Source organism: Heptranchias perlo, chromosome 30 (genome assembly GCF_035084215.1).
Source record: "Heptranchias perlo isolate sHepPer1 chromosome 30, sHepPer1.hap1, whole genome shotgun sequence".
NCBI classification, from domain to species: Eukaryota; Metazoa; Chordata; class Chondrichthyes; order Hexanchiformes; family Hexanchidae; genus Heptranchias; species Heptranchias perlo.
In genome coordinates, this window is record NC_090354.1 from 3,738,526 (window position 1) to 3,761,230 (window position 22,705).

The 22,705-nt window shown below is 44.0% G+C and overlaps 1 protein-coding gene and 1 long non-coding RNA gene across 3 annotated transcripts in view; both read left to right on the top strand.

The window, feature by feature from the left end:
* LOC137299833 (calcium-binding and coiled-coil domain-containing protein 2-like) overlaps positions 1-22,705 on the top strand; it is a 41,289-nt gene that overhangs the window by 12,869 nt on the left and 5,715 nt on the right. For both annotated transcript variants that reach the window (XM_067968749.1, XM_067968751.1), the window contains exons 6-13: positions 123-281; positions 2,400-2,549; positions 4,731-4,879; positions 5,940-6,009; positions 7,122-7,292; positions 8,176-8,391; positions 20,148-20,243; positions 21,991-22,144. In XM_067968749.1, coding sequence (XP_067824850.1) covers positions 123-281; positions 2,400-2,549; positions 4,731-4,879; positions 5,940-6,009; positions 7,122-7,292; positions 8,176-8,391; positions 20,148-20,243; positions 21,991-22,144 — 1,165 coding nt within the window. The remainder of the gene's footprint in view (positions 1-122; positions 282-2,399; positions 2,550-4,730; positions 4,880-5,939; positions 6,010-7,121; positions 7,293-8,175; positions 8,392-20,147; positions 20,244-21,990; positions 22,145-22,705) is intronic.
* LOC137299834 (uncharacterized) lies at positions 14,599-20,134 on the top strand. Its single transcript, XR_010957994.1, has 3 exons — positions 14,599-15,007; positions 16,703-16,769; positions 18,619-20,134. It is a non-coding gene; the product is annotated as an uncharacterized lncRNA (long non-coding RNA).

Consider the following 22,705-nt stretch of genomic DNA (forward strand, 5'->3'; position numbering starts at 1 on the left):
GTTATTAGCTCCAGTACCTACAATTTTCACAGGGAGATAGTTGGGTGTTTGTGAAAACTCCACAACGATTCTAATGTGTCTCATATTTTGTCTCCTGTTTTCCTGAAACATTTCTGCAATAGGACAAACTTGAAGAAACAGAAAGAGAGAAAGATGAGTTGAAGGACAGCAACCTGAGACTAATGGAGGAAAACGCAACCCTAAAGAAAAAGATCGAAGAGCTGGATACGCAGGCACAACAAGACAAGGAAGAGCATTCTGCAGCACTGGAGATGAATAAGGTACATTGGAACTGTGCTAATGGCTGTGCAGCTAACAATCTTGGGCACTGCAGTTGTGTCAGGATTTCTCTGTTAAATATTCTAGGAGTTGCTCAGTTTCCAAGAGGATTTTTTTTAATTGCAAAAATAAATTTTAAACAAGGTATGAATTTGCATTTAAAGGGCTTTTCCTCTTAAAAAGATCTGCACAGTTTGGTATTGCTATAAAATCCCTTTGCAAAGGCTTGTGGAGGCTGAGTTGCTTGGAATATGGTCCTTTTGCCAACAGTATCTGGTTCCAAGAACTGCACAGACCAATCTTGTATCGTTGGCTCCTGACTCACGTTGGCCTGATTATAGCTGGTGGCAGCTGCAGAATAAACTCTCTGGATTTTTACAGTGTTTTTTAAACCAGATCTTCCTGACTGCTGTCAGTCGTGCTGGGGCCCAGTTAACGGGTTGTTCTGATTGATCCCTGTATTGATGTCATGATGTTGTGTCATGACAACACGTGGATGATACGTGAGGTTCTGATGTCCTGGTGCCGGTACTTTGTCCGTGAGCACTGGTCAAATTGGTTACTGCCAGTCTGTGTAAGTGCAATATACTGGGATCTACTTGGCACTGATTCACATGGAAGACTGGCTGTACCAATCGAACGTAAATATGGGCAAGCAGCACACTTAGGTTTCCCTCCTAAGACCAGGCCTGCAACATAAAAACAGCTGAAAATCTTCCCATTGTGTCTGAAGTGAAGTAATTCGGGGACAGTTTCAATCCAGCTCTTAGTGAGTTCAGGTCCACAGCACAAAACTCTTCATTATTCAGCACAATTTGGCACTCAACTGACCGTTTTTTTTTTCCAGAGACCACAACATAGGAACAGGAGGAGGCTAATCAGCCCCTCAAGCCTGTTCCGCCATTCAGTTAGATCATGGCTGATCTGTACCTTAACTCCATTTACCCGCCTTGGTTCCATATCTCTTAATACCCTTGCCTAACAAAAGATCTATCGATCTCAGTTTTGAAATTTTCAATTGCCCCCAGTCTCAACCATAATGATGTTTGATGAGGAAGATGTACATGTCACACTAGTATACGATGCTTTTCTGAGGTTGGGCAGTGTAACGGGAGCTGTACCTCATGTCCAGTGTGTGCTACTGGACATAGGAGCTCTTACTGGAATAGTGTAGAGGGAACTGTACTCTACATCTAACCTGTACCATACCTGACTTTGAGTGCACTGTGTGAATTAAGTGGAAAAAGTGTTCCATTCCCTAGCGCTAACTGCCAACTTGATGAGCAGAAAATTCACCAAAAAAAAAAATTAAAACCTACACAGATCACCTTTAGTGAAATTTTATGCGGCTTAACCACAACCCCGTTTTCCAGTGCCCCACCATTGGCGGCTGTACCTTCAGCTGTGTAGGCACTAGGGTCTGGAATTCCCTCCCTATCTCTATCCACCTCTCCTCCTTTAAGACGCTCCTTTAAAACCTACCTCTTTGACCAAGCTTTTGGTTATCTGTCCTAACGTCTCCTTTTGTGGCTCAGCGTCAAATTCTGTCTGATAATTGCTCCTGTGAAGCGCCTTGGGACGTTTTACTATGTTAAAGGCGCTATATAAATGCAACTTGTTATTGTTAAAGAGCAGGAGTTGTGGAACTTGAGATCTGAACACTGATAAATAGTTTTCAACTTGTTTTTGCGAACTAAATAATTACTTTGCAACTGAATGCTCCTTCCTGTGAGCTGCTTCCTTGGTATCAAACCACAATGTTTTACAGACACCTCCCTTTAGTATATAGGCAGATACTGTAATATAGCCTCTTCACAATTAAAAATATTTTAATTAATGGAAATCAGAAATAAAAACAAAGTGCTGACATGAACCAGCTAATGAGAAAAGACAGGCTAATGCTTTGGGTTTAGATTCCGGTAAGAACAGTTCTGACAAAAGATCTATACCCCAAACATAAACCTATCTTGTCTCTTCACAGAAGCTGACGGACTTTGCTGTATAATTCCAGCACGTTTTGCTGCTAGTCTATCGATACCCTGTTATTGGCCCACTATGCAGTGGATGCATTTCTCAGTGTTGGAATGGTAATTTTCCTCCCCTCTTCTTGTACACAACAGAAGGACATGATGACGATCGAGAAACAAATGTTGGAACAGAAGGTGGATAATGAGGTGGAAACGAGAGCACAGAGTGAAAAAGTAGAACAGCTCAGAAAGGAATTGACTGAAAAAGAAGCAGTATGTTCAAACACACAAAAGGAAAACCAGGTGAATGTAGCTTGATGTTGTTTGTAAATATAACTGAGGTTCCTGACTCTATATATAAAAAAAATCACTCACTGGCTACAGGATTGTTCATCAAACTTAGCGTAAAAAATTTGCCACACATTTTTACGTAATAAAGCATCGAGACCATTCTGTGGTGCCTGGAAAACGGAACCTCCAATGGGGCCTGAGAGGGCTGAGCGAAACCTCACTCCTGCCTTCTACAGGTACACTTATTAAGAAAAAAACTTGCATTTATATAGCGCCTTACACGACTCAAGGATGTCCAAAGTGCTTTACAGCCAATGAAGTACTTTAGAAGTGTTGGAATGTAAGAAACGTGCAGCAAGGACCCACAAACAGCAATGTGATAATGACCAGGTAATCTTTTTTAAATGATGTTGGTTGAGTGATAAATATTGGCCAGGACAACGGGGAGAACTCCCCTGCTCTTCATCAAAATAGTGTCCTGGGATCTTTTAGAATCATAGAAAATTTACAGCACAGAAGGAGGCCATTCAGCCCATCGTGTCCATGCCGGCCGAAAATGAGCCACCCAACTTAATCCCACTTCCCAGCACTTGGTCCGTAGCCCTGTAGGTCATGGCACTTCAGGTGCACATCCAGGTATTTTTTAAGTGTGTTGAGGGTTTCTGCCTCTACCACCTTTTCAGGCAGTGAGTTCCAGACCCCCACCACCCTCTGGGAGAAAATATTATTCCTCAGCTCCCCTCTGATCCTTCTACCAATCACTTTAAATCTATGCCCCCTGGTTATTGACCTCTCTGCTAAGGGAAATAGGTCCTTCCTATCCACTCTATCTAGGCCCCTAATAATTTTGTACACCTCAATTAAATCACCCCTCAGCCTCCTCTGTTCCAAAGAGAACAACCCCAATCTATCCAATCTTGCCTCATAGCTAAAATTCTCCAGTCCTGGAAACATCCTCATAAATCTCCTCTGTACCCCCTCTAGTACAATCACATCCTTCCTGTAATTTTATGTCCACCTGAGAGGGTAGACGGGGCCTCGGTTTAACGTTTTATCCGAAAGACGGCACCTCCAACAGTGCAGCACTCCCTCAGTACGGTACTAAAATGTCAGCCTAGATTTTGTGCTTAATTCTCTGAAGTGGGACTTGAACCCACAACCTTCCGACTCAGAGGCGAGGGTGCTACCCACTGAACCACGGCTGTTGCCTGGTAGTGTTGTTCCACTGTAGATTGGATTGCTCCCCATCTGACCCTTTGCAATGTTCTCCTGTTTCCTGAACACATTGACTCTTGCTGGGGTGTAGGCCTGTGGGTGCCCGCTGATATTTTATCTAATTTGCATTATTCCCTTGTGAGTGTAGACGGGCTGTTCACCCATGGAAGGGAATCACCATACTCCTGCCAATGCCACGCACCTGCCCTTTTCAGCAGGGTTTGTGGCTAGCAATCAGGAGTGGGAACCCTGGCTGAATATTTTTTTTTGGTTCTATTTCCCTTACATTTTGAGCCATGGTTCCATGAATTAATGTGGCCCAAAGCCCCATTTTGTTGGTTGTCATATCACTTGTTGTCAAGATCATATCCTTCCACCTCCTAACATTGCCTGTTTACACTCCTGTCTCTTCCCTAGCCACAGCTAAAACCCTAACCCACGCCTTCATAAAAATCCATTCATCTAATGCTCTCCTCACTAGCATTCATGTCTCCATCCATCACCAGCTTCAGCTAAACCAGAACTTCTGCCCAAATCCTCTCCCACACACCCTGTCACCTCAGCAAGTCAATTTCACGATCTCCATTCTCATTTTCAAATCCCTCCATGGTCTTCACCCCACCTGACCAACCTTCTCCAGCCATATGTCCTGGCCTGCACTCTCCAACCCTCTGACTTTGGGCTACTGCTTTTCCCCAGCTCCATCTTCAGCAGCTGACCTTTCAGTTGCTTCCCCCCGCTCTCCGAAATTCTTACCCAAAGTCACTTTGCCTCACTTGCTCGCCCCCCTCCCTTCGAAAGCTGCCTTCGGTCTCCTTCACCGTCCCCTACTTCCTCCTTGACCGGCAAGTGTTGTCTTTGATCCTTGCTTGTAAAGCTCAGTACCACATCACACAATGCCGCTACCCGTATCAGAGAGGCACAGGCTGAATTATAACTTCTGTTCATTGGATTTGTTTCCTTTTCCTTTTTTATAAGGACTTGCTGGCAAAGATGGGGTCAGCCCAGGCCACTGTCGAGCAATCGAAACAGAAATATGAGAAAGCTGTAGATAAAGTGAAACAACTCAAGCAGGAAACCGAGACGCTCAAAATGGAGATCAGCACAAAGGAGACCAAGTTGACGAGGTAAAGAAAGGACTTGCTTTATATAGCATCTTGCATGAGTTCAGGACAGCCTTGTAATGAAGGGAAACCGGGCAGCCAATATGAGCATAGGAAGATCCCACAAACAGCAATGCGATAAATGACCAGATAATCTGTTTTAATGATCGAGGTTGAAGGATAGATATTGGCCAGGACACTAGGGAGAATGCCCCTAGTCTTCGAATAGTGCCATAGGATTTTTTTTACGTCCGCCTAAGAGGGCAGACAGGGCCTCGGTTTAATGTCTCATCCGAAAGACGGCACCTCCGACAGTGCAGCACCCCCTCAGTACTGGCACTGAAGTATCAGCCTGCATTTTGTGCACAAGTCTCCGGAGTGGGACTTGAACCCATGACCTTCTGACTCGGAGGTGAGAGTTCTACCCACTGAGCCAAAGCTGACACATATGGTAAGGTGTATGCACAATGCATCTATGCATGAATATTGCACTCAGTACTATTGCATTAGGTGTCCATGTTGTCAGGAAGAGGAGCCCAGTGCCAATGGTTACTAATTAAAGATTCTTGTTGGAGCACTGATTTAAACTAGATTGGATTTTGCTCACTTTCTGATTTGAGTGGCACCAAGTGGGGGACGCTGTACAGAGACTGCCAATCAGGAAAAGGAAAATTGATTAAGTGACCAGGCCAGTAATTGACATCTCCTAGCTGCTGGCCAAAGGGATTCTGGGAGCGTTCTGGGCACATTCTGCCCGCCTGCCATTCCATGTTGGCCTGAAAAATCAAATAGGGTAACTTATCTTGGAAAAATATTGTAATTCCTACCGCCCAGAAAAGGCTGGAAGGTGCAGACCGTGTGACTAAGTCCCCAGCTGTTTGGTTTAGTTGAGTTTCATGCGGGCAAAACTGTCCCAAAGTGGAATAAAATGGGTGTTCTACATTTTTACAAAATGGCAGCTCATTGGATTACCTTTTCCTGAATGGACGTACTTTATTCATCCCAGATTAGTGAATATTTTACTTAATTTTTTTTTTAATGTCTGTCTGATTCTGCCACATGCCTCTTGTATTTTGATTGATAGTCTGTCGGAAACAAAGCATCAGATTGAGAATGAGTTGAGAATTGCTTTGGACAAGCTTGAACTAGTTCAGGTAAGGTGCTTTCAATTGGGGGGGGAAAAGGGTTGTGTTGACTTATTTCTGAGTGATGGAGAATTTGTGGGAATATTTGATGGGGATGGTGTTTCTGTGGGTAAGCTTCAACACATTCCAACCAGCTCCTTTCGAGATCTGCAAAGCTCCATTTTAAGGATGAGTGGTGGTAATTTCAACAACAGCTTACATTTATATAGTGTCTTGAACATAGTAAAACAGCCCAAGGCGTTTCACAGGAGTGTTCTCAGACAAAATTTAACACTGAACCACAGAAAGTGATATTAGGTCAGGCGACCAAAAGCTTGGTCAAAGAGGTAGGCTTGAAGGAGTGTCTTAAAGGAGGTGGAGAAGTTTAGGGAGGGCATCCCCGAGCTTAGGGCTGCCAATGGTGAAGCAAAGAAAATCGGGGATGCGCAAGAGGCCAGAATTGGAGGAGCGCAGGGATCTCGGAGGGGTTGTAGGGCTGGAGGAGGTTACAGGGAGAGGGAGGGGCGAGGCCATGTAGGGATTTGAACACAAGGATGAGAATTTTAAAATGAACGTGTTACCAGACGGGGAGCCAATGTAGATTAACCCTATATATGATGGTGCTTAACCACTGAGTTACCCTTTCTCTATTTTGTGCCCATTTTCTCTCACCCCTCCTCTGAAAGCATTAACTCTTTGCTTGAGTAGAATTCCACAAGTGCACGTGTCCTTGAGTACCTCAACAAATGGCCACTCGGCATGTGTGACTTTTCACCGTATCAAACAAGCTATGCAATTGTGACAGGGTGACTGATTATCCTGATCCCCCGATCTCACCTGATGTTCATCCAAGCACTTGCAGAGGTTTCTCTGGACAGAAGTCTGGAGTGGGGCCCCTAATTAAATTTCCCTTTGTTGCCCAGCGAGGCCAAATTGTAACAGAAAGCACCACCCCAGCTGGGATCAGATAACTCAGCACAGATCAGGGATCCAATCTGGGACTTCCTAGCCTGTATGGCTAAGGGCCTGTACAACCTTACCCAGATGAGAACAGGAGGAGCAAAGCAAAGAGCCTCATTGTGTAGTCATTGTTTTTCTTCCACTAAGTGAATGTGATTTATTTTTTTCTCTCCTCTTCCCAGTTTGACTTCGACACCCAGAAAAAAGAGAACGAAAAGTTAACGGAGAATCTGAAGAAAATGGCAGAAATTGAAATTCAAATGCAGAATCACACAGCCGAGATTGACCACTTGCGCCGTGCCCTGTGTGAATACGAAAAGCTTAAGGCGACCAACCGTAATAGTGCAGGACAGGTACCGTCAACTCCAACCCAGTCCATCACCCAAGCTACAATCCTTCAGCGTCTTAGCATCAGTGCTTCCTTTTTTTAATTAATAAATTATTTTTTCCTTCCGGTTATCTCCCCATCTCTACTATAAGTGTTGACGTTTGCTGGGGTTATGGGTCCACAGGCTCTGGCGCTCCACTCCACCCCCAATCATTCTTCACATCGGGGCCAAATCAGTAAATGTGTGCAGGCTATTTGGCTATTGAGGGCATCACAGCTGAGTCTGATCCTGTCCTGGGCTGATGTCCGTTCACGTGTGCTTTCCGCCAGAGATCGCTGAAGAGTGAACTAGAGTGGGAGTCCTAAATGACTTCTTATTTTCCTCTCTTTAGTCTGGTGGCTCTTGTGTCTACTTGTAGCATTGCAGCTGAGATAAGCTTAACCCGGCACAGGAGAAGGACTGTATCTGTTTCCATTGGTGGGAGGGTTGGTAACCAGAGGACACTGATTTATGATAATTGCCAAAAAAATCAGGGTGAGATGACAAGAAATTTTTTTTACGCAGTGAGTTGTTATAATCTGGAATGCGCTGCCTGAAAGGGCGGTGGAAGCAGATTCAATAGTAACTTTCAAAAGGGAATTAGATAAATACTTAAAGGAAAAATTTGCATGGATACGGAGAAAGAGCAGGAGAATGGGACTAATTGGATAACACTTTCAAAGAGCCGGCACAGGCACAATGGGCCGAACGGCGTCCTCCTGTGCTGTATCGTTCTAATCTGTGGCTTTCTTGGAATGTATAGCTCTCGGTTTTTCACTGGATTTAACAATTGAGCCATTTTGGGGGCACTTTTTAAAAACCAGAAAACCTCACTTGATACGTGTCTGGCTCTCCTTTATACCGACAGCTCCAGGAGCAGGTTGAGAATCTTCGCCATCGCCTGAAGGCCACAGAAGAGCAGCTGCAGCTGGCCCAGCAACGGCAGCTTGAGACCACTGCGGAGCTGAGGGCAGCAGAGGCTGACCGGGAGAAGAGTGATGCTTCCCTTCGCGATGCCCACCAAGACATTCTGCACTGGAGAGGCAAATTTGAAAAATTGGAGCAAATCTTTTCAAAGAGTGAGGTAACCACAGCCAGAAAGAGGTGTGGGGGGAAGTCATTTAAAATATTCTCCGTTGACTAGGTTGGTAATTACGATACTAGACTGTTGGCTTTTACGACCCAGGTTTGACTGCACACTCGTTCTTCAGTTAAAGAGGAGAGGAAACTTTTTTAGTCTTCAGCTGGCTGCCCTAGGTGGGTGGGTAGGAAGGTTGCAGATGGTCGGGAAAATACTTTGTGTCTTCGTATAACATTCCTTTTGTTGTTTTAAGTTGGATGTTAACCTGTTCATTTTACATGGGTTAACAGTCCCACTTAAATAGCACATAGTAACTTTTAGGCTGTAGTTTCTGAACCCAGGGCAGAACCTCAGAAAGAAAGCAATAGAAAGAACATGCATTTATGAAGCGCCTTTCACAACCTCGGGACATTCACACTGCTTGACAGCCGTTGAAGTACTTTTGATGTGTGGTCACTGTTGTAATGTAGGAAAAGCGGCAGCTAATTTGCAAACAGCAAGATCCCACGAACAGCACAGTGATTATGACCAGATAATTTTAATATTTAATGGTGTTGGTTGGGGGATAAATGTTGGCCAGGACACCAGGGAGAACTCCCCTGCTTTTCTCGAAATAGTGCCATGGGATCTTTTACATCCGCCTGAGAGGGCAAACGGGGCCTCGGTTTAACGACTCATCCGAAAGACGACACCTCCGACAGTGCAGCACTCCCTCAGTACTGCACTGGAGTGTCAGCCTAGATTATGTGCTCAAGTCTCTGGAGTGGGTCTTGAACCCACAACCTCCTGACTCCGAGGCGAGAGTGGTACTCACTGCTACTGAGAGGCACCAGCCCTGGCTCAGAGTGCGTGAGTCAGAGAATTGGAGCTACAACATTGAGCCCTACTTCCTACACACGCTCCCGTCTAGTGACCCTCGTACAGGGAACGCAACCTTAATGAATTTGCTCTGAAGTGTTCCATTCGTCCGACTAGTGGAGTGGTATTAGAATATATATGGCATCAGGATGTGACAGAAAGTCCATTTGATGATACAAAGATGGGAGGGAAAGTAGAGAGTGAAGAGGACATAAAAAACCTACAAGGGGATATAGACAGGCTGGGTGAGTGGGCGGAGATTTGGCAGATGCAATACAATATTGGAAAATGTGAGGTTATGCACTATGGCAGGAAAAATCGGAGAGCAAGTTATTATCTTAATGGCGAGAAACTGGAAAGTACTGCAGTACAAAGGGATCTGGGGGTCCTAGTGCAAGAAAATCAAAAAGTTAGTTTGCAGGTGCAGCAGGTGATCAAGAAGGCCAACGGAATGTTGGCTTTTATTGCTCGGGGGATAGAATATAAAAACAGGGAGGTATTGCTGCAGTTATATAGGGTATTGGTGAGCCCGCACCTGGAATACTGCATACAGTTTTGGTATCCATACTTAAGAAAAGACATACTTGCTCTCGAGGCAGTACAAAGAAGGTTCACTCGGTCAATCCTGGGGATGAGGGGGTGGACATATGAGGAGAGGTTGAGTAGATTGGGACTATACTCATTGGAGTTCAGAAGAATGAGAGGCGATCTTATTGAAACATATAAGATTGTGAAGGGGCTTGATCGGGTGGATGCGGTAAGGATGTTCCCAAAGATGGGTGAAACTAGATGTAAGGGGCATAATCTTAGAATAAGGGGCTGCTCTTTCAAATCTGAGATGAGGAGAAACTTTTCACTCAGAGGGTGGTAGGTCTGTGGAATTTGCTGCCCCAGGAAGCTGTGGAAGCTACATCATTAAATAAATTTAAAACAGAAATAGACAGTTTCCTAGAAGTAAAGGGAATTAGGGGTTACGGGGAGCGAGCAGGAAATTGGACATGAATTTAGATTTGAGGTTAGGATCAGATCAGCCATGATCTTATTGAATGGCGGAGCAGGCTCAAGGGGCCGATTGGCCTACTCCTGCTCCTATTTCTTATGTTCTTATGTTGACCAATCAAGCCCACTTCTGTAGACAGTATGCAGTCCAGCATGTAATAGACTCGGTGAAACCTATTGAATCCCTTGAGGGAAAGCTCTGTATAAACATTCACTAATCCCCACCCATAGGTAATCAAGCAAAACAGTGATGGGCTGCTGCCCATGGCACTATTTCAGTCCAATTGATACCTATCCCCATACCTCTGATCGTGCTGACAATCAGATACATATCCAATCCCTTTTTAAAAGAGTTAATCAACCTTTTGACATGTCAGCAAGTTAACGGAATTAAAGGTGTAAGTTGTACACCTTAATTTTAACACTGTATGACCACCATAGTTTGAGAAAATAATAATTAGATCCTATTTCTCCAAACTAGAGGCAAGAATCCTGGCTCCTGGTGCTTGATATGTAAACCAATCGTACATCTAGCCCTTTTTTTATGAATTCCCAAAAGTGACAGAAATAGCAGTTAGAAATTGTGATGCAGAAACGACCTCCGTTCTTATAGAGAGCCTTCCACTGTTACAGGAGATTAACTTCAATGTGTGATTGTATGGAAGGAGTAAATTGCTGTTGTGACTCTTCCTTGCTATCCTGAGAGCTCAGTACTAACCAGCCAAGTTTTCATTCCAAACTAGAACACATCAAGCTCTAAGCTGAGGACTTGATGACTTGGGCAGCAATCTGTCTCCATAGCAGCGAGTGTTGAGGTGGAAGGAGTGTTAAATATGAAAATATTTAGCTTCCAGCCACCCATCCTTGCTAAAGTGTTGATGTTCCACAATTTTCGACACATGCCCCAATAGTTGTGGATCGAGTTTTCGTGGTTTGCCAAGTTAATGCGTAACTTGCTGTTGTCTCACTAGGCAAGGTCAAGTTCTCTGCTTTTGGGGTTGTAATGAATGGCCCTGTACATCAGTGCTGCCTCTGCCTGTTGATGCAGTTTGATGGGGTAGGTCATAATTCCTACACTCTGTAATTAGAAGAAAGAAAGAGCTTTCCGTATCCTGGTACTTTCTATCTTGAGCCTGTACGTCAGGGGTTGAGTGTTGCACGTTTTGTTTGTGCAATGATACCGTTTGTCACTTTCCATTCATAAAAAGGTTTTAGCATTGAGTCGGATGGGAAACAGCTTATTCCCATGTTTCTGGGTTAATCCATCACAAGGCACAAACCTCAGGAAAGATATACTGACCTTCAAAGGGGTACAATGCAGAGTCACCAGAATGATGCCAGGGTTTATAGGGTTAAATTATGAGGACGGGTTGCATAAACTTGGCTTGTATTCCCTTGCGTTTAGAAGGTTGAGGGGTGCTCTAATCGAGGTATTTAAAATGGTTAAGGGATTCAGTAGGCTAAATGCAGAGAAACTTATTTCCTCTGGTGAGGGAACCCAGAACAAGAGGAACATAATCTTAAAATTAAAACTAGCCCATTTAGGAGTGAAATCAGGAAGCACTTTTTCACACACAGGGTAGTAGAAATCTGGAACTCATTCCCCATAAAGGCTGTGGATACTGGGGGTCAAACAAAATTTTCAAGACTGAGATCAGTAGATTTATGTGACGTAAGGGTATCAAGGGACGTGGAACCAAGGCGGATAAATGCAGTTAAGATACAGATCAGCATTGATCAAATTAAATGGCTTGTTCCTAACAATGGTGGACATTGTCTTTTGATGCAGCCCACGATGCTGTTTAGGATTACTTGTTTTCCACTCCATTACTGATATGCCAAGGGAGAAGTGGTACTCCTTGCTGTTTTTGGAGTGTATAAATTAGAAAAGTCACTTATAATATAATTTATAATCGATTAAAAGTCTTTTGAAATTCCGAAGGGATAGTTGCAGAGAAAATGTTTTTACTTGTGGGGGAATACAAAACTAGGGGTCATAAATATAAGATAGTCACTAATAAATCCAATAGCGAATTCAGGAGAAGCTTCTTTACCCAGAGTGGTAGGAATATGGAACGAGCTACCACATGGAGTAGTTGAGGCAAATAGCATCGATGCATTTAGGGGGAAGCTCGATAAACACATGAGGGAGAAAGGAATAGAAGGATATGTTGATAGGGTGAGATGAAGAGGGGTGGGAGGAGGCTCGTGTGGAGCATAAACCACTTGAGCCAAATGGCCTGTTCCTCTGTTGTACATTTTGAAGTCATTTGTGAGAGGGTTTGATTCAAGTCAATAAGCGTTGTGGGTTTAGATCCACCCACATTTTGAAATTTAAACCTGTAAACACCTGTGTGTAAATTCTTGGTCATAACAAGTGTGTGTATATTGGTAACAATTTTGGGTGTGCCGAGAAGTGTGATGTATCCTTGTGTTTATAGGGGGTTTCAAAATCCAGGATGCTACCTGTTGTGTATGCGCGGATCTTTTTTAATAATGAAACTTGGTGAAGGACCGATGCTCGCAGTTGAAATGAGCTGGAGAGGAAACCAGATAAATTGAAAAAGTAGTGGTTCCCTGCCATAAAGCTTGTAGATTGCAGGACTAAGAGAAGCCTAAGGGAAGTTAGGACTTTTGAAGTCTCAACTTCAATACCGCAAGAATGCAGAAAGAGGGTGTACGGTTCCATGGGTTTCGAGAGGAACAAGTTCAGAATAGCAATGAGCGCCAATTAAATAGACAAGAAAGGTCGCCTGTGTTCAGTAAAAGTGTCATGATCGCATGTCTCTACCAGAGATATAAACTTCTCCCCATATCAGCTAATCCATTTTGGCAAGTTAATCGTCCTGCTCTAACCTTGTGATAGTGCATGTACTGATGGAGTCACAGAAACACAGTGCTGTTGCTGAACTAGAGTTAGCTGGCATTTTTATTATTTGAAAAATAAAACACAATTTAAAGACTTCTTAGCTTCGTCAGTTCAGATTACACATGCAGTATATATTTCTAAAGTGTATATAGATTGTATGACTGAAATAACACTCGGGGTGGCTGATTTTATAGGATGACTGTCTGTCTGCTGAGTGACCTGTGCGCCGATTAAACCACATGATAGAGTCGTTCATTTCTTTTCTCTGTGTGAGTCACAGTGTACTCGACAGAATTGTCTCCAGCACAGATCCATGTCTTGCTCTGATAATTTGAGCCATTTCTCACTGGGCGTTACTGAATTGATTATTTACATATACTGCATATTTTTTTGTATTTATTCGTGGGATGTGGGCGTCATTGGCAAGGCCGGCATTTATTGCCCATCCCTAATTGCCCTTGAGACGATGGTGGTGAACCGCCTTCTTGAACCACTGCAGTCCGTGTTTATTCTTATGTATATCAGAATATACTTTGTGTTGAGTCGATGTCCTCTAGTGCTTTTAGAATGAAACCGCATTAGATAAGTTTCCATTGATGAATTATTTTGAACTTTTATTGGCCTATAGTCCAATGTCCAATGCTATCTCATTGAGTAGTCTATTTTTAAGAGTTCTGATTGGTTAAGACCAACTTCACTATAGTATAGTCACAAATAAGGATCAAATTATGCACTATCTGGTTTATTTCTGCACACTCGCTGAATTAGTGTAGTGTGGAATTCTTAATCCAAATGCCGCTGTCAAATATTTGCATTTTGTGTCCTTCCTTTGTCCTCGTTGTTCTGCCTCCAGTCAAGGTAGGTGAGTCCCTGTCGACACCAGGATCAATTAGCATCGAACTCTGCCTTTGTGACTGTAACCATGCATTTCCATGCCTCATTGCCATGATTCTGTTTAGTTTCATTGTGCTGTTCATAGAATCACACAGCACAGAAGGAGGCCATTCAGCCCACTCTGCCTGTTGAAAGAGCAATCCAATTAGTCCCACTTCCCTGCTCTTCCCCCCCAAAGCCCTGCAAATTTTTTTCCTGTTCTCTTGAGTGAATGTTTTGCCCTTTATAGGATTGTAGCTAAACTCTGGAGGGGAAAAAAAACACAACTTCTCCAATATTGGTTCACAATATAAAAATAAATTACAAGATTTTCTCTTCTCCTGAAACATTGACCCACGCTGGGATCCAGTTCCCAGTTACATCTGGTACCTTTGCCCAAGTCCCTATTCTTCATGCATGACCTGAGATGGTGCATCTCAGCAGCCTATTCAAACGTTGGGGCATCCTAGCTGACCCTAATCCCACCCTCATCCAATATATCCCCACTCGAGCACTTTCCAACAAGGTCTCTGGACAGTGATCAAGAGCCGCAATTTTAGTTTCAGTCTATTTTTCTCCCCATCTTCCCCCCACCCCCCCCCCCCACTTCCCCAACGACCATTCCCCTTTCAGTAGATGAGGCCAACCAGATCGCCACTACTGCAAGCTTAGTTGTGCAACAGACGACCATCCTGGGATCAACCTTTTGATTTGGTTCCATGCTCAACAGTGCACCAATTGGCTGAGCCATCGAGGGGAGCCCATTGTCACACGTTGATCTTTCTGTTAATTCGACGAATAGGAACTGGCGCAGAAGCCCTAGTTAAAACTGTAGAAATATACATGTGTCCATTGTGCTTATAGGGTTGTCCTGAGGGGGGCAGCACAGCAGACCATCCACTCCAGAAAGAGATTGCAAGTTTAAAGACTAAGCTACTGACAGGAAAGTCTTGCTATGTACAGAAGTACAAGGAGTGCCAGAAACTGCACAAACAGATCGACAAGTTGAAAGCTTTGTTGGTAGGTTGAGACCTCCAGTCTGAGATTAAGCAGCTTACGTGAGAGTTACGGGCTGAAGCCACCGTTTCGCTTTATTTGAAACAAACCTTTTTACACACATCCCTCTTTCCCACCCCCCCCCCCAAATATCCCAGCAACACTGCTGTGGTTATACCTGAGATCAGGTGTTCCTTATGGCTGCCATGTGCTGGGACTGCTTGATATATTTGTGCCTCCAAGGTCTCATGTCAGGAGAGTCTAAGTCCTAAAGCGTTGTTTGCATATAATTTTATTACTTATGTTAATTTTGTGCCCATCGTGGTGAAGTGTGTAATCGCCAGGGAAATGGGACACTTGCTGATGTTGGGCGCCAGACATCAGCATTAAGTAATTTGAGGTCAGGTTAGATGCAAGAGTAAAGCTTCATCAGCCGTGTCCTAACAATGAACCTCATCCGCAGCCAGAGAAGACAGCTCCTCTTGTGCTAGTGAGACATTTTTCCAGTTCTCTCTCGCCAACCTGTGACCATGCTGAGTGATAATTGCCAATTAGAGGCACTTTGTGTCATGAGTCCATAACCACTAAGAACTGGACTGAGACTGACTCAGCACTAGTTCAATAAACATACACAAATGTATAATTTTTTTTTTTACTTGGGACCAGTTTTGTGGAAAAAGCAAGAGCTCCTTGTCGTTTCCACCTTCAGGTGGGCTCTTACTTGAGAACAGCTGACCCCTAGCAGGAGATGTTCTGTACACCATCAACTAAACCTGCATCTGAGGAAATTTTCTGTTGGTTCAGGTTTTCTGGGGAATCAATTGAGAGAGGCCTAAAGAAATGAAGGTGGGGCAGAATTGGGTCCAACACTGTTCTCTCCTTCCCTGTGTCTCAGCATTAACGGTCCCAAAGGTGTTTGGGCAATCTTGGTCCAGTTCCTAGGAGACCTGAGTCCAGAGGGTAGCAAAGAGCAACTGTCTGAATGCATTTAACGTTCAAGTTAGCACATAAGGTCAGTGTGGAGGGACATGGCCCAGCATCTGATCACTGAATCTCTTGTGGATCAAGGTGGGGGAGAGGGATTGAGTGAAGTGGCAAAATGTTCTATCCCTCTACACTGACATGACAATCCAACGCACAGCTTTTTTAAAAGGATGAACAAGGACTGTGTGGTAGATTTTATGAATTTGTGCTCAGAAGCTAAAAAAAAAAATCAATAATGGGAAAATCTGAAAGTTAGCTGACCCCTTTTTTAATAAATAAAATTGGTTTAAAGATTCCTGTTGGCACCAACCACACACGAGCGAACTGGGGAGGCAGCTCAACAGTTTTGCCATGTCTTTGTAGAGTCTGTCTACTTCAACAATGAAATTGTTCCAGTCTTGTATCATTTTTCCTGTCCCTTCCTTGGGAAGGGGGGTGGTGGGGGGGGGGAGGAATAAAATTATCAAGATGTTGAATTGATCCAGAGGCTCGATGGTAGCATCATTTGCTACCCAACTCGATTTGAGTTTTAAGTTCTACAGCTGACCATGACTGTGACAAAACTACTTCAATCTTGGCCCTTGCCACCCCCATGGAATGCTTCCAAAGCAACTCTGCCCTCCCTCCCGGCTGTGGTGATTTGCATTGAATGTGCGCGTGCGAATAACCTTTTTATTTAGAGCTCTTCCCTTGTAGTTCTAAAATAAAAACAAATATTTGTTTTCTGTGCAACAGGAAGAGAAGAATAAATGCCACTCTCCAATCCAGGAGATTTTTGAGATCACAGAAAATGCAGAGACAGGTAGAGGAACGGAATGATTAGGAAAAACAAATAACTGGAATTTAAAGAAGGACAATTAGTGTTTAATTATTCCAAATACATTGTCATATAAGTTTGGAAGAATCAATACATTTTTAAGAGTTCTCAGAAATAAATCAGCCAGGTTGGAATTTTACAGCATTTCCAGGATTCTAAGTAAAATTGGGTCCATTTTTTAAAATTCTGACGGCCCACGGGCGGACTGGACGGCCCACGGGCGGACTGGACGGCCCACGGGCGGACTGGACGGCCCACGGGCGGACTGGACGGTTCAGTAAGTGGAAATGTTGTCCTAACAGTTTTCTTTGTCACAACAGTATTTATTTAGCTCACTGAGTACCTCTTATGGCAAAAGCCTGTTACTGCAGCATTGCAACTCAATGTACAGTGCTTGGTCCTATCAGGGCTGGGATCAGCCTGCCTACAAAAATAAATTACAACAATAACATTTTTTTTCAAATTGGAATGTTTTCTCTTTTTTTTCCCCCTATATTACTTTGTGTCTTTCTTTCAGTAGGTCATGATCCTTAAAAAGAAAGGACATGCATTTCTATAGCGCCTTTCAACAACCTCAGGGCGTCCCAAAGCACTTTGCAGCTAACAAAGTATTTTTGAAGTGTAGCCACTGTTGTAATGTAGGAAACGTGGCAGCCAATTTGTGCACAGCAAGGTCCCACAAGCAACAATGATAATCTGTTTGTGATGTTGGTTGAGGGATAAATTTTGGCCAGGACACCGGGAGACCTCCCTTGCTCTTCTTAGGAAAGTACCACGGGCTGTTTTAAAACCGCCTGAGACTTGGTTTAACATGTCGTCCAAAAGTGGCACCTCTGACAGTGCAGCACTCCTTCAGTACTGCACTGGAGTGTCAGCCTAGATTATGTACTCAAATCTCTGGAATAAACCCATGATCTTCTGACTCAGAGGTGAGAGTGCTACCACTGAGCCACGGCTGACACATGTTCATCAATCGAGGACTTGGTCCCATTGTACAATACCTGTTTGATTCTTAGCAGGAAGAAAATAGTGGGAATCCAATAGGCCTCACTAAGGTTTGCTGTAGTTATGGATAATGTAAGAAATAATAACTTCATTCTTGGGGGTTTTAATTTCCCAAATGTTTACTTCAGCTAAGGCAGAAATGCTTCAAGTTTGGAAAAAATGAACAGCAACAGACTTTGTTTCTCAAGACTTCAAATTTTCAATACCTCTTTTATTGTGAGAGTTGACTGAGAACTGTTAGTTGAGTCATAAGTTATGCATGTTGCAGTGACTTTGAAATTGGACTCCTTTTCTCCACCTTCCCCATCACAGTCTCCCTATTTCATAGAATCATTCAGTTCATTGTGCTTGTGCTAGCTCTTTGAAAGAGCTTATCCAATTTCAAACTTCAAATTCACATTCTTTTATTCATTTTCCCCCACACCGCCCCTGTCATTTTTGTGTCTTAAAATGAGTCGGTACTCCCTCTTCAGTCTATAGTCTAAACTGATCCATTTACTGAACTCCAAATAGATTGAATTTTGAAAGCAAATCAGAAACCGCTGGAAATACACAGTTGTTCAGTAAGTACTGGACCAGTTCTAATGGAAGGTCCCATTCTAATCGTTAACCTATCTCTGCCGAGTGCTGTCATCTATCTCTCCCTTTCAGATGCTGACTAACCTATGTGTTTGCAATAGACAGATTTGAATCTGGCCAATTTTAGTATCGTTGTAGATTTGGACAAACACTTCAGAGTTTTAAGCTCTTGTTTCCTCGTGTCTCTGTTGACCCCCTTCTCCTATTATGCTGTTTCCTTACCTTGTGTTTTTTGCTCTACAAAAAGCAGCAAGCTCAGGGGGGGTGTTTGTGCAGCAGCCTGGGACTGAATTAGCTGAAATAAAGACAAAGCTTGGGGAGAGAGCAGAGAAGGCAATGGTGAGTGACTTATAAACCGGTGGGTTTGTAAAGATGATGCGGATTTTTCGTTGGTTTACATGTTGGTGCATTTGTGCCTTTTGCTCATATGCTGTTCACAGGAGCAGATAGAATCTCAGAATCATACAGCACAAAAGGAGGCCATTTGTCCCATCGTGCCTGTGCTGGCTCTTTGAAAGAGGAATCCAATTAGCCCCACTTCTCCCCACACTCATTTTCCCTATACCCTAGCCCTGCAAATTATTCCTTTTCAAATATTTATCCAATTCCCTTTTGAAAGTTACTATTGAATTTGCTTCCACTGCCCTTTCAGGCAGTGCATTCAAGATCGTAACAACTCACTGCGTAAAAAAATAATTCTCATCTCCCCTCTGGTTCTTTTGCCAGTTACACTAAATCTCTGTCCTCTGGTTACCGACCCACCCACCAGTGTAAACACTTTCTCCCCATCTACTCTTATCAAAACCCCCTCGTGATTTTGAAGGTTGATGATACGGTGGGGTAAATGTTTGTTTGGAGTGACAGCCCATTGGAGTGATTGCCCATTGGGAGCACGGAGCAGTCTGGGAAATCGGGAGCACCATGCCTGTACTCGTTTCCGCACTCCCATCGAGCAAAACTCAACACTGGTTGTGGCATCTCTTGGGACGGGGGGAGGGGGAAGATTACCCCACTGAAGAAATGCCTGTTAGACGTAGCAATCTTTATAGTATAAATAGATTATTGATCATGTATTAATGGGAGCCACACCATTATTGGCTCGGTATGTGAATGGCTAAACTTGCCCAACAGGTAGGGAAGTATTCCAAGTGTTTACTCTGACACGGCCCCAGTCAACTAAACAACTCTTTTGGTTTAGTGACAATAAAAGTGAGCCGGACTGGTGAGAATATTTTTTTAAAGAACCTGATGGGGAAAGTCAGGTCGTTTCAAAGAACATTGGACCAGTTTTTAAAATCTCCTTAGACGGAGATGTGCAACTGTCAAAGGATGATTTAAGCAGTTTAATCCAGACTGCTGTTGTATTTCACTGGTTTTGTTTTGTTCATGGCTGTCCCAACATTTCTCTGGGTTTGTGGAGTACCACAATCACAACTACTTGCATTTATATAGTGCCTATAACATAGTAAAATGTCCCAAGGCGCTTCACAGGAGCGAAATTTGACACCGAGATACTGGGGCAGCTGACCAAAAGCTTGGTCAAAGGGGTAGGTTTTAAGGAGTGACGTAAAGGAGGAGAGAGAGGGGGAATTCCAGAGCAGAGTGTGTGCATGTGTTTTATCGTTGATCAGAACGTTCTTCAGCATTGGGTGACCTGAATAAGAGATTCCTCCTCTTGATAAACTTGGACTTCACTTTGTGAAAATGTGACCTTCGGTGATACATTCCGGCAGAAAGGAAATTGTTCCAAATAATTGAAATGCATTTTGCTCCTTTTAGGTTAGGTTCACAGAAATAGAGCGTCAGCTTGAGGACAAGACTCATATCGTTGACGTTCGCACAATGGAAGTGGCTGCTTTACAAGAAGAAATCAAGGTGGGTGCTGTGGGCTTTGCATTCAGTGCTGTATCTACGTCAACAACCACCTCATTTATATAGCGCTTTTAACGTAGTAAAATGTCCCAAGGCACTTCACAGGAGTGTAACCAGACAAATTTTGACACCGAGCAACATAAGGAGATATTAGGACAGGTGACCAGAGGCTTGGTCAAAGAGGTAGGTTTTAAGGAGCGTCTTAAAGGAGGAGAGAGAGGCAGAGGGGTTTAGGGAGAGAATTCCGGAGCTTAGGGCATGGGCAGCTGAAGACACGGCCGCCAATAGTGGAGCGATTAAAATCAGGGGTTTGCAAGAGGCCAGAATTAGAGGAGCGCAGAGATCTTAGAGGGTTGTAAGGCTGGAGATAGGGTGAGGCCATGGGCTGTCCCAGTATGTATGAATGAAGTATAAAAACATTGAGCTGGGTGCTCTGTGCCTCTTATGGTACAGGGGCTGCCAAGTGTGGTACTGAGCCATACAGCTCAAGAGAACTCCGTCCCCAGCCTGTGTTGAGCTAGCTGATCTCAGCTGGATTGGTGTTAGGAGCACTATAATTGACCTCTGTGTCGTGTGACAAGGGAGGGGAATATCAGTCACAGTTCCCATTGACCCCGTTGCGAAGTGTCAAAACCCAGACATTGGAAAGAAAAGAAAATGCTTGAAATTATATCGCGCCTTTCACAACCTCAGGACGTCCCAAAACGCTTCACAGCCAATGAAGTACTTTTTGAAGTGTGGTCACTGTTGTAATGTAGGAAACGCAGCGGCCAATTTGCACACAGCAATGTGATAATGACCAGATAATTTATTTTAAATGATGTTTGGTTGGGGGATAAATATTGGCCAGGACACGGGGTGAACTCCCCTGCTCTTCTTTGGAATAGTGCTTTTATATCCACCTGAGAGGGCAGATGGGGCCTCGGTTTAACGTCTCGTCCGAAAAGACGGCACCTCCGACAGTGCAGCGCTCCCTCAGTACTGCACCGGGAGTGTCAGCCTGGATTATGTGCTCAAGTCTCTGGCGTGGGACTTGAACCCACAACCTTCATGACTCAGAGGCGAGAGTGCTGCCCACTGAGCCACGGCTGACACCGTTGGTGAGGGCAATTTTGGGCTTGGCTGTTACATTCCCTGCAGTCAAATAATTTGCTGCCACTCGTAAAGAAAGGCGACAGGTACGATATATCAGAGAGGAGCCAGTATCTGTGGGCCTGTACCGCCAGCAAGAGGAGGCAATTATTTTTTAATGTGATTCTTTTTCCGAATATTCCTGCATTCAGTTGCGAAAGCCAGAGAGATGTTGCTATAAAGTACAAGTTGATGTCTTTTACCCAGTGTTCAGCACCAATATGGTTGAGGTGCACCTGATTTCAGGATTCTGCATTACCAGATCTCCCAAGTCTGAGAATATTGTTTCATCAGGTTATCTTGTCTATTTCAGAGGGTTTTTTTAATGTGTATATATAAATCTGCAACATCATTGATTCAAACAGAAAATAAATTCCTGAAGTCTGAATTTCAGATACTTGAAGGGGAAAGAGCAGGGTAGTGGGACTAGTTGGATAGCTCTTTCAAAGAGCCAGCACAGGCAAGATGGGCCAAATGGCCCTCTTCTGTGCTGTACGATTCAATTAATTGATCCAGACCTGGACAGTACGATCCCAGTTCTGATCCATTTGCACTTGGATACTGTTTCTCAGTCTGAAACTGTGTGAGCCAGTTACGGCAATTTGACTTTCGTTCACAGAAGCTGAATAAGAAGATTGACGATTTGATGGTCGGCACAAACCACCAGAGTGGAGCTTTCCAGCTGGAACACCCTAATCCCTACAGCTTGACTGTTCCAAAAGTCCATTCCAGGCATTCAGGACTCGTGTTCGGCAACCCGTACTCTGATTGCGGTAGGTAATCCAACATTTCCTATTCACTGTCCCTTTAGGGCTTGCTCGTTCTCCTGTTTGAAATCTTTACTGTGATTGTGGTATGAGTTCAAACAGATCTTGTCCAGCAGCCCTCACCTGTAACGTATGACTCATCCACATCATTTACTAGCTATCGAGAGTGGTGCGGTTTGTTGTGGTTTTTTTTGTATGTTCTCACTCTTCCCTTGGAGAACGATGTGAAGTGGTGGAAGGGTTCGCAGGCTGATTAACGGGCTGTCTGGCCCCGATGTGAACGCACCTTCCACAGCTAGTGATTTATAGTGATTTGAAATTGATGAGTGACGTGTGTGTGTGTGTTTTTTTTTCCCCCCCCCCTCCTCACGCAGGGTTAGGGAGATGGGGCTCCCCCGCAAGATAGAGGGGTGGGGGAAAGAAAGGCTGGAGTAATGGCGGAACTGCGTGTAGAGGCAGCAAAAAGGACGAGGAAACTGCTCATTCAGCTCAGTTGTTAACCTGACCGGTGAGGAGAGGGGAGGCAGCCCACTGTGCAATTATTTCAATAAAGAGTCCAAAGTTTGA